Below are 12,341 nucleotides of genomic sequence, written 5' to 3' on the forward strand. Positions count from 1 at the left end.
CTTCATTCCATTCTGCTGCCCTCATTCCTTTTTTTTTTTTTTTTTTTCGTCTTTTTTAGGGCCGCATCCACGGCACACAGAGGTTCCCAGGCTAGGGGTCTAATCAGAGCTACAGCTGCCAGCCTACGCCAGCGCCACAGAAATGCGAGATCTGAGCCACGTCCGTGACCTACACCACAGCTCACGGAAATCCTGGATCCTTAACCTACTAAGCGAGGCCAGGGATTGAACCCACATCCTTACAGATACTGCTCGGGATCATTACCGCTGAGCCACAGTAAGAACTCCACCTTCATTCCATTTTGATACTGAGTATTTTACCCAAGGAACCTAGCAACACACACACACAAAAGTTTTCCGGGAGCAAAGGGTAATCAGATTCCTCTTCTTAAAAATGTTTAATTAATGTATTTTTAAATGGTTGTATCAAAACCAGGGTGGCTGATGAAAGAGCCCATCCGCTGTCCATGACCTGTATTTGATACCCCATCTTTCTACCGCATGGTGAGAGGAGGAGGAGAAGCTGACCTGGGCAGTTAGTATCAGGTTGCTCCTCTTTAACTGGGGCAGGTCCAGGCTAAGTATTAAAAGGAAAAGGGATCATTCTGCCATGATAACAACCTTCCAATCAAGCCAAATTTCCTATTCAGCTAACATACAAAAACCATTCAAGAAATCCATCATTCAATAATCCAGCTACAGACTGGTAGGAAGTTCATCTAAACCAACCCCTATTGAACAGATACGAAAGCTGACACCTCGGGAAATGCACGTGAGGCAGCCCTACCAAGCTGTCAGGGCACCGATGCTAGACCCGAGTGGCACAGACCAGCAGGGCAGCCCCGGGCCACCCTGGTGATAAGCACTTCAAATGTGACCAGTCTGAACCAAATGCATGGTAATGGTGGATGCACACTGCATTTTCGTGACCGAGCAATTTAAAAAAGAACGTAACTTTTTTTTCCTTTTACAGCCACACCCACGGCATATGTAGGTTCCCAGGCTAGGGCTGGATGGGAGCTGTTGCTACTGGCCTATGCCACAGCCACAGCCACAGCCACACAGGATCTGAACTGCGTCTCCGACCTACACCACAGCTCACAGCAACGCCAGATTCTTAACCCCCTGAGCGAGGCTGGGGACTGAACCCACGTCCTCATGGATACTAGTTGGGTTCATTACCGCTGAGCCACTACAGGAATTCTTCAGTCTCCTTATTTATAAAATGAAGGCATTGGACCGGTTGGCCTCAACTGGGGACACTTGGCAAAGGCTGGAGACAATGTTGGTTCTTATAATGGGGGGGGGGGGTAACCCTCCTGGTGTCTAGTGGGTAGAGGTCACGGAGGCTGCTGAACATCCTACAAAGTGCAGGACAGCCCCTCCCATGACAAACGATGACCTGGCCACAAGTATCAGTGAGGCTGAGCACCCCTGCATCAGACTGAGGTGACCCTCCTAAGCGTCATTCTGAGGAACTGCCAAACTGTTTGCCAAAATGGCTATACCATTTCGGAGTTCCCGTTGTGGCTTCTGTGGTAATGAACCTGACTAGTACCCATGAGGATGCAGGTTTGATCCCTGGCCCCGATCAGTGGGTTAAGGATGCAGCATTGCTGTGGCTGTGGTGTAGGTCAGCAGCTGTAGTTCCAATTCAACCCCTAGCCTGGGAACTGCCATAAGCTGCACTTGCAACCCTAAAAAGACAAAAAAAAAAGCCTGTACCATTTTAACCACCCCCCCCCCAGCAACGTGAGAGGGTTTCCATTTGTCCACATCCTCACCAACACACATCTTTTTGCCAACCTAGTAGGAATGTAAAAGTCCCTTCTTCTGGGAGTCCCTGCCATGGTTCAGCAGAAACAAATCTGACTAGCATCCATGAGGACACAGGTTCGATCCCTGGCCTTGCTCAGTGGCTTAAGGATCCGGCATTTCAGCGAGCTGTGGTGTAGATCGCAGACGTGGCTCTGATCTGGCATTGCTGTGGCTGTGGTGTAGGCTGGCAGCTACAGCTCTGATTCGACCCCTAGCCTGGAAACCTCCATATGCCATGGGTGCAGCCCTAAAAAGACAAAAAACAACAAAAAAAAGTCCCTCCTGTTAACAGCATCCAGGATTGTTTACAGACTGTCGGAGTCACAAAGGAAAAGGTTAGTCATTTCCTTACCTGGTGCCTGTAGTTATACCAGCCATTCGAACCCGCGACAATCACCACCCAGTGTTTGCCTCCATCCTCAGGATCATCCACGGGAACAGCACCAATTCCCAGGACCAGGCTGAGCAGCACGGCTACTTCCCAAATCATCCTGTGCCCTGGCGTTCGACTGCAGGAATCTGGGGAGGAAAAGGCAGAGTCAAGCAAAAAAGGAATGACGAGAACAAAAGAACATTCCTGGCCCCTAAGAAAAGACCTCAGTAAGTGGGTCAAAAAGGGTCAGATGGAACACACCGAGGGAAAAAATGATGACAGAGCAGAATTTTATTCTTAGCTTGCCTGCCCATTTCCCCGGGTGGAGAAGGGGGTGGCCCCTAGCACCCAGCCTTCACTACAGGCGGAAATTATAAGTATAAACCAAAGACTCTGTCACAACTTGAAATACAGCAGATACTATCCATCAACGAAACTCACTGCAGGAAAAAACATCTACCCCAGACCATGAACAGTTTGTACTGTTCAAATGTGCACAGCAAAATGTGGAAGGAAGACAACATTTAACAGTGGTTATTCTTGGGTGATAGGTGGAATTAAGGACGATCTTTCTATTTGCCTCTTTTTACTAGAGTAATGTATATTACTCCTTCAATAAAAGTTCGCAAAAAATTCAACATACATTCAGTATAAAACACTGAGGGGCAATTTATGTTCCTGAGTGATCTGGATAAGCTACAGTCAAACACTGGCAGCCCAAATGAATGTCTTTGAATCCCCCTGACAATCCATTTACATTTTTCTGTACAAGAAGCAGGGCAAACATTTTAATCCTTGCTTTACAGGAAGGGGAGGTTGAAACAAGAGAGCAGGGACTTGCCCAATGGACCTTCAGCTCCGGCCACAGATCGGAACCCTTGCCTTCTGAATACCTGATCCAGCCTTTCTGCTACATGGTTCTACATCTCAAGACTTTATTTCTTTTTTCCCAGCTGCACCCACAGCAGGAGGCAGTTCCCAGGCCAGGGACTGAACCCACGCCACTGCAGTGACAGCGCCAGATCTTTAACCAGCTAAGTCACAAGAGAACTCAAGGCTTCAGTCCACACCCGATTTTATACTTCACTGCCAAAACTTTAAAGAGAGTTTTAAAGCACAAAAAGCAAGACAAAGGCCAGGGTCTGGCCACCTTGCATTACTCAGATGAGTATGACATTTTGCTGCCCTGTGTCCTGATCGTGTTATTTTAAAAGAACAGCCTTCCTGTGATGGAAGCCAGGCCTGACACTGAGACAAAGGGAAAATAGTTTTGAGATACAGGGACTCAGAGCAGGACAGTCTCCAAGGCTCATCTCTGCCTCTGATGCCTTTTGGCAAAACAGGGGCCATTTGCTCATTCAGTAATTCACTCACCCACCTGGCCAGGGTCCCCTGAACTCCAGACAACAGGCTGGGTGCTGGGAACACAGCAGGGATGGACAAAGCCTCTGTCTGCACAGGCTGCACAGCCCTCGAAGGTATGAACCACCTCTAAGCCTAAGAAACCACCTTCAGCATCTGTGCCTAAAACTGCACGGAAACGCAAAATCACGGATTTTTACCCCACATGAAAAAAGAGGAAGCCCTGAGTCTGGCAAAAGTGTACAAAAGTAAAAGCCCTTGGGCTGTGCTTCTTCCACTTGACTGTGTGTCCAGATCACCCAGGGGACTTGTCAGGAGCAGATCTGATTCAGTAAGCCTGGGAGGGGCCTGAGACTGCATTTCTTTCCTTTTCTTTTCTTTCTTTCTTTTTTTTTTTTTTGTCTTTTTAGGGGCACACCTGCAGCATATGGAGGTTCCCAAACTAGGGTCTAGGGGTTGAATCGGAGCTGTAGCCACTGGCCTTCACCACAGCCACAGCAACGCCAGATCCAAGCCGCATCTGCAACCTACACCACAATGCCAGATCCTTAACCCACTGAGTGAGGCCAGGGATCAAACCTGCACTCGTGGATGCTAGTCAGATTTGTTTCCCCTGAGCCAGGATAAGAACTCCAAGAGACTGCATTTTGGACAAAGCTCTGGGAGAGGCCCAGGGCCACACTCAGATGTAGCAGGCCTGTTCTTGGACCCTGGCAGGCTCCTGGCAGCTGTGTCCAGAAGCCCAGCAACCCAGTCAAGGAACCACACTGTTCTATCCCTGGATGACTCCTCCCAAGGACTCACTTCTTAATTTGTAAGAACTAAGAATCTGAGTTGGTGCCACATTCAGGTTTCTTTAGCCCCACTGCAAGGTCATTACTACACTACAGTGCCCCAGATTGGTGTTTAAGATTGTCTTAAGGAGTTCCCGTTGTGGCGCAGTGGTTAATGAATCCGACTAGGAACCATGAAGTGGCGGGTTCGGTCCCTGCCCTTGCTCAGTGGGTTAAGGATCCGGCGTTGCCATGAGCTCTGTGGTGTAGGTTGCAGATGCGGCTTAGATAGCGAGTTGCTGTGGCTCTGGCGTAGGCCGGTGGCTACGGCTCCAATTAGACCCCTAGCCTGGGAACCTCCATGTGCCACGGGAGCGGCCCTAGAAAAGGCAAAAAGCCAAAAAAAAAAAGAAAAGAAAATTGTCTTGAAACGGCCATGGTGCAGAGCAGATGAGGGCAGCGGTCTGCCCAAGGCCACCCCAGTACCGGAAGCCACTGACCTGTTAATATGTTAGCCTGTATCAGAGGATGCTCTCAACCTGCTCAGGGCCCACCGTGGGGCTAGAGGGGGACCCATGAGAGGTGCCGTTATACAAATGTAGGCAGAGGCAACAGTGAGGTCAGGCAGGAGAGAGCCGAGGAGTTCCTGTCCCCAGAGGTCTCCAGTGGCCCCCACACGGGAGGGGAGGTGCGCCCCAGCTGCAACCAAGCCTCCTGGGAAGCCTTCCGGGGGCGGTGGGGGTGGGGGTGGGGGTGGGCAGTGTCAGCAAACTTTTTCTGTAAGGGCTGCAGAGTAATCATTTACTTTGCGGGTCATGCCAACTCCATCCCAATTCTTTGCGGGTCATGCCAACTCCATCTCAATTCTTGAACTTCCCCACTGTATCACGAATGCAGCCAGAGACAATGCGGAAAGGCTACGTTCAAATAAAAGTGAAACAGGCGGCCTCTGTGTTCCCGCCTCAGGGCGAGAGCCCACACACAGCCTGGGGTTTTCATCACCTTCACCAGCAATCAGGAAACAGGCTCTACCAGTCTCTTCGGAGTTTGGATCAAGGGACTTGATCCCAAAGAGGCGCATCCCTCTGGGGGCACTGGTCTGGGACTTTTTCCCGTCATAGTCAGAGACAAAAGAACTCATCAAATACTAGAATCGAATGGGTGGCCTGACTGTGAACAACAGAACAGACACCACCAGCTCAGGGGTCTCAATTAGCAAATGAAAAACACCGCTGATTTTTACAAATTCCAGTTTACCTTTCATGCTTCTACTAAAATACTAGCCAGTTACTCCTAAGTGCAGGAAAGTACCTCACTCATACGCAAGTGAGAGATTCACAGTTAACGAGAGATTCACAGTTAACGTCTGGCCATGGTCCCTTCTCCTCCCATATGTGCAGCGTTGTGGCTCCTTGCACATAATGCCAAGGTGAGAGCCTCACAGTGAGGCACCGAATCGAATAGAAAATCCCACTTAAAAAAAAACATGAACACTGGAGTTCCTGTCGTGGCTCAGTGGTTAATGAATCCGACTAGGAACCATGAGGTTGCGGGTTTGATCCCTGGCATTGCTCAGTGGGTTAAGGATCCGGCGTGGCTGTGGCTCTGGCATAGGCCGGCGGCTATAGCTCCGATTAGACCCCTAGCCTGGGAACCTCCATATGCTGCAGGAGCAGCCCAAGAAATGGCAAAAAGACAAAAAAAAAAACAAAACCCAAGAACACTACTACTATTTCAGGAAACATACTGGAGCCTGAGGTACGGGAAAGATGTGAAATTATTATTTTTTTTTTTTGTCTTTTTGCCATTTCTTGGGCCGCTCCCGCAGCATATGGAGATTCCCAGGCTAGGGGTCGAATCGGAGCTGTAGCCACCAGCCTACGCCAGAGCCACAGCAACGCGGGATCCGAGCCGTGTCTGCAACCTACACCACAGCTCACGGCAACGCCGGATCGTTAACCCACTGAGCAAGGGCAGGGACCGAACCCGCAACCTCATGGTTCCTAGTCGGATTCGTTAACCACTGCGCCACGACGGGAACTCCGAAAGATGTGAAATTAATAGAATCATCCCATTCCCCTTGGCCATGACCACGTCTCAAAGCGGCAGGTCTCGGATGGCCACCTCCTGGTCAGCGATATTCTTGACAAAGTCAAAGCATGAAAACAAAGTCACAAAAACCCTGCAGCATCCCTGTTATTCTTGTTTTATCAGAGTGAAAGGTTTATGGAGAAAAAGTGAATGCTCCCGCCAAACCAGCTCTCGGTGATTGCTCTTTTCACCTGGGGGCCTTCCGGGGACCCCAGCACATAGGCGTCATTCATCATCTACTACTTTTTTTCTTCTCTCATCTACGTCTTCCTGTCCCTCCACCCAACTCGCATGGCCTGAGCGCCCACCGGCTGCTCACGGGCACTGGACAGGGAGCCCAACCCTCGGCAGAGCGGACCGTCTAACAGGAAGGGACACACCATTCAAGAGCACAGCTTGCGGGGGAGGGCGCTGAGTGCGCGGAAGAAATAAAGGCAGGTCAGGAAATCCCAGTGGGAGCGGAAGGTATCATTTTCAAAAGGGGAAGATTTGTACCAAGAGGGAGCCCGCCCCTTCACAGCACCAAAACCCTGGAAGCAACATAAATGGTCGCCCATGGGACACTGTCTTGTTAAATCAATTATGACACAACCTTATAATGGGATACAGTGTGACCTTTCAAAGAGTAAGGCAGGAAACAAATCTGACTGGTATCCATGAGGATGCAGGTTCGATCCCTGGCCTCGCTTGGTGGGTTAAGGCTCTGGCGTTGCCGTAAGCTGTGGCGTAGGTCGCAGACACGGCTCAGATCTGGCACGGCTGTGGCTGTGGTGTAGGCAGGGAGCTGCAGCTCTGATTCGACACCTAGCCTGGGAATCTCCATAGGTGGCGGGTGTGGCCCTAAAAGGACTCAAAAAAAAAAAAAGAGTCAGGAAGATGGTAGTGAGCCAAGAGTGGAAAGTCCTCCAAGGGGTGGCTTGGGGGATATGTGTTGGGGCTGCAAACCACCTGCGGGGAGAAAATGACCCAGAGAGTTGTTGCTCTAAGCAGGGGAGAGATGAGAGCCTCCCGAGAGAGTGCGATGTGTCGCTGTGCTGCACAGGGTGGGAGAGTGGGATGTTGGTGGGCATCTATGAGCCACGAGGTGCCAGGCACTTTACAATCCTCACAACAGCCTGGAGCAGTCTCCTTACTCCCTTCAACTGACACACACTCAGAGGGCAGAAACTACCACTGTTGGGTGATGCGTAGATCTGATTTCAAAGACTGCTTCTTACATTATACAACCTCAGTTGTCACAAGAAAGCATTGATAGGAATATCTAGGAGGCCCGGTAACCAGGGGTGGAGCACTACACCCCACACCCTGGGGTCTCCAAGCTTCCCCCCACCAGGAGGACACCCACAGTGCTCTTCAGTGCCCTCTTTTTTTTTGGCTACACCCATGGCATGTGGAAGTTCTGAGGCCAGGGATCAAACCCTCATCGCAGACATGACCTGAGCTACTGCAGTGACAATGCCAGATCCTTAACCCACTGAGCCACCAGGGAACTCCCAACCTTACTATTTTAAGGTACTTGTAGATAATTGGTATAAAAAGCTCTTAGAAGAGCCCATCAAAGGAGTTCTCATTGTGGTGCAGTGGAAACGAATCTGACTAGTAACCATGAGGTTTCAGGTTCGATCCCTGGCCTCGCTCAGTGGGTTAAGGATCCAGCATTGCCGTGAGCTGTGGTGGAGGTCACAGATAAGGCTCAGATCCCACGTTGCAGTGGCTGCGGTGAAGGCCGGAAGCTGTAGCTCCGATTAGACCCCTAGTCTGGGAACCTCCATATGCCACAGGTGCAGCACCCCCCACCCCCAAAAAAGAGCCTATCAAAGGAGAACCTGAACCACACAAAGTCAAAGTACAAGGTTCTAACAAATGAATTTCACAGCCTCCAATGACAGGCTCTTCCCACTGGTCCTGCAACCCCCTCAGCCTCCAGGGCTACAGGTCAGTGATTCAATCAATGGATTCCACCTGACTTCAGGAAGCATAGGGTCAGGTGGAGTTTGATCCACTTGGGAGGTTTGGGATGGAATGCCCATTCTAGATACAACTGTCACCAGCAGGACAAGTAAGAAGGCTACCGTTACAGGACCATCTAAACAGCAGAATCAAGTTTAGATCCAGATCTGACACCAAAGCCCTCACCTTAACCACCACTGTGACCTCTCGCTGTCAGCCCTGTACTTGCTCTAGTAAGACAATGGCATCTGCAAAGGGCCTTTCGAACCTGCGCAGTTTTGCTCCTGCGCTCTGCTCTCCAGGGGCTTACAACAAAATCATCATGAAGTGACCCCTGGTTGAAACATGCGAGAGAGACAAGGACAGGTGACAAGGGCCCCTCCTTCACCAAACTTGAGTCAAGCCCTCCAAGCCCTCTTCCCGACTAGACTGGGCCTGCTGAGCCCAGGTTTAGCAAGGATCCTGCGAGAATCTCCCATCTTTGATATCTAATCAAGCTCCTCCTAGTAATTTTCCAGCCACTGACCCTCGCGCGTTGCCTACTGGTGATAAATCTTAGCTGTCCAGATGCATCTAGAGTTAAACTCACTTCTATACTTTAATTTCTCTCCTCTGAGGCAAGAGCTGGAATAAAACCTGTCCTGCCATTTTTAACAAACGCCAGGCGCAATTTTCTCTTTAACACAGGATACATGGTTACTAACACGAGGGAGACCCTTCCCTCTCTGGGCCTTAATTTTCTGTCTGTGAAATGGACGGTGGAACCAAATTATTAAAGGCCCATCCAGTTCTCAAATCCTTTGATTTTCTTTTTTAAAAGTGGAATGAGGGAGTTTCTGTTGTGGCTCAGCAGGTTACAAACCCGACTAATATCCATGAGGATTCGAGTTCCATCCCAGGCCTCACCTCACTCAGTGGGTTAAGGATCTGGCACTGCCTCATCCAGCGCAGGTTGCAGATGCAGCTCAGTTGCTGTGGCTGTGGGGTAGGCAGGCAGCCGTAGCTCCGTTTTAACCCCTAGCCTGGAAATTTCCATATGCTGCAGGTGCAATCCTACAAAGCCAAAAAAAAAAAAAAGTGGAATGAAAACAAAATCCAACTAGGTCTTATCTCAAATGAAACATGGATTCTGTTCAAGTTAATCCACTTTTTTTCCCATAGGGAAAATTTCTGATTCAATGCTGGCAAAGCAGATTCTGGATTAGAGCATGTCCTTCGAGATTTTTAAATTCTGATTCTATGGGAATTTTTCTCCTCGACTCGGTAAACTATGGATAGCAGCAGTGCAAATAATTCTAAAGGCATGCAAAGGAATTCTATCTAGGGGAGGTTCCAGGGACTCCCCATGGTAAGAAAGAAGCCAGGTTCTCCATCACGCATTTCAATATTCCTCATCTACAAGTGTACTTCGTACTCTGGAGTCTCCTTTGAACAGAATGTAACACCTCACTAAGTTTCCTCATTAATAAGTTAAATATAACCTTTAACATGTGTTCATTTTTATGTCTGTATGGAGTGATGACTTACTTTTAAAAAGCACATATCAGGAGTTCCTGTCGTGGCGCAGTGGTTAACAAATCCGACCTAGACCATGAGGTTGCGGGTTCGATCCCTGGCCTTGCTCAGTGGGTTAAGGATCCGGCGTTGCCGTGAGCTGTGGTGTAGGTCGCAGACTCGGCTCGGATCCTGCGTTGCTGTGGCTGTGGTGTAGGCCGGTGGCTACAGCTCCAATTAGACCCCTAGCCTGGGAACCTCCATATGCCATGGGAGCGGCCCAAGAAATTGGAAAAAAAAGACAAAAATAAATAAATAAAAGTTAAAAAAAAAAGCACATAACAAAATAGACATAGTCAAGAAAGCAAGTTTTTGGGGCGGCAGTGGGGAGGGGCACACCATGACATGTGGAAGTTCCCCGGTCAGGGACTGAACCATGCGACAAGGGTGCCCTGAGCTACAGCAGTGACAATGCCAGATCCTAATCTGATAAACCACCAGAGAACTCCAGGAAGGCATTTTTTAAATCTACTAATGGTTGGAAAAATTTAGGAATTTAGCAAAGTAAAATTTGGCCAAATAAACTGGGATTTGAATTTTGGACTACAAAGCAACTTCGGCAGTTTAAGAAAAAAATAAATGCTGGTTATTTCCTTAAAAGATAGTCTTAGGTGGAAAACTCAAGAGACAGAATTTACTTTCAACATACTTTCACTGAACAATAGCAGGTATGGTGAATTCTACTTCCTTACCTGTTTATTTATGTTTTAGGACCACATCCGCCACATACAGAGGTTCCCAGGCTAGGGAGTCTAATTGGAACTACAGCTGCTGGTCTACCCCACACCCACAGCCATGCCAGATCCGAGCCGTGTCTGCAACCTACACCACAGCTCACGGCAACACAGGATCCTTAACCCACTGGGCGAGGCCAGGGATCAAACCTGCATCCTCATGGATGCTAGTCAAATCCGTTTCCGCTGAACCATGATGGGAACTCTGTGTCTTTAAAACCCTCAGCAGTTCTCCTGAGAATTCCTGCAATGAGCTCCCCAGTGTGCCCTCTCTCCAACACTTCTCCACATTACAGAGGTATCTAAGATACACATCTACGAAACTCGGCTTCCGGGGCTTTCGGGACTAAATCCAAATCCTTTACAGCAGCACAGGAGGCCCTGCAAGATGTACCTCTCAGTCCTCCACTATCCACATGAAATCCCTTGCTCCAACCAGGCACCAGGACTCCAGGTGCATAACTGGAGCTCTTTCTCTGCCTTTATCAAGCTGTTCTCCAGACAAAATGCTCTTCTCCTTCATCTCAGTAGCTCTATCCATCCCTCAAACTCCACTTAATCAACCTCTTCTCTACAACACTTGACCTCTTCCCACAAGTCAGAGTTAGATGTTGTCCCTGTCACAGTGGAATGGTTCACTATAGACTGCCTCTCCCCTTTACAAAATAATCCCTGCTCAAAAAGCTTAATAAGGCTCAATACCTGTTTGTTAACTAATGCCGCCTGGAGGGGTAAAGAAACCCGGGCTTTTCCACTCACTACGGACATACCACAAGGTAAATCTCAAACCGTGGGCATTTATTTTCACCTCTCAAAGGAAGCACGTGACACAAAGTTCCTTCTCCCAGCCCCTTGTTTCTGGGAACTCCTGGCACCGCCTGATACATGTAGGTATAAACTCAACTCTAATAGTCAGGAGCTGGGGACCAAATCCAGCTAACTTTCACTTCCAGGGTTGATGTGAATCATCCTGTAACTCCCACCGGCTCAAGCCTCTGAGAAGTAGAGCTTTTTCTGACTTCTCGGAAGGTATCTTTGTGTATGTCTGGGTATATTTGTTGTGGTTAACCTGAGTCCTTCCCCATAGGCTACTGAGAACCTACTGGAAATAGGTGCAATCCTCTGCATTAAAAGCCCCAACAGCCCAAACTGTTTCTGGATCACGAAAGTCGGAGCCAAGCCCCAGACCCCTCCTGGCATTCCCTGGCTTTGGAACCTTAGCACATGTGCCCTTCTCTCGCGCCTGTTTCTTCCTGTGCTTGCAAAAGTCTGGGCTTCCAGCTAGAGCACGCGCAACTGCTCTAGCTGGAAAAGACCCCTTGCCCCCACCCCCACCCCTCAACAGCCCCACAGGAGGGCAGGCTGAGAAGTCTCAGGGTTTCCCTCGGGATTCGTCATTTGCCGAAACTCCCTTTCGCTGGCTGAGAAACGGATTACTTAGGGCTGGCGAAAGTGGAAAATCCCAGCCATGAGGCCAAGAGCCGAGGAAGAAGGGCGATCCTGTCCCCGCGCGTGGGGCCCAGACCCAGTCCCCTGCCACAGACCGTGGTTACCTGCTGCAGGACCGTGGGAACGCCTCACGGCGCGCAGCCTCAGACAGGCCACCTCGCGACGCCCGCCCTGCAGTGATTGCTGCGCTGTGCCCTCGCTCTCCACTATGAGGGCCTGCTGCTCCGCGCTGATTGG

The 12,341-nt window shown here is 49.6% G+C and overlaps 1 protein-coding gene across 1 annotated transcript in view; it reads right to left on the reverse strand.

Moving 5' to 3' along the window:
* LGMN (legumain) overlaps positions 1 to 12,313 on the reverse strand; it is a 33,236-nt gene extending 20,923 nt beyond the window's left edge. Inside the window, exons 1-2 of the mRNA XM_047795500.1 lie at positions 12,209 to 12,313; positions 2,171 to 2,337 (exon numbers count right to left, since the gene is read on the reverse strand). Coding sequence (XP_047651456.1) covers positions 2,171 to 2,308 — 138 coding nt within the window. The 5' untranslated portion in view covers positions 2,309 to 2,337; positions 12,209 to 12,313. The remainder of the gene's footprint in view (positions 1 to 2,170; positions 2,338 to 12,208) is intronic.
* Positions 12,314 to 12,341: the final 28 nt, after the last annotated feature.

Source organism: Phacochoerus africanus, chromosome 9 (genome assembly GCF_016906955.1).
Source record: "Phacochoerus africanus isolate WHEZ1 chromosome 9, ROS_Pafr_v1, whole genome shotgun sequence".
Classification (NCBI taxonomy): domain Eukaryota; kingdom Metazoa; phylum Chordata; class Mammalia; order Artiodactyla; family Suidae; genus Phacochoerus; species Phacochoerus africanus.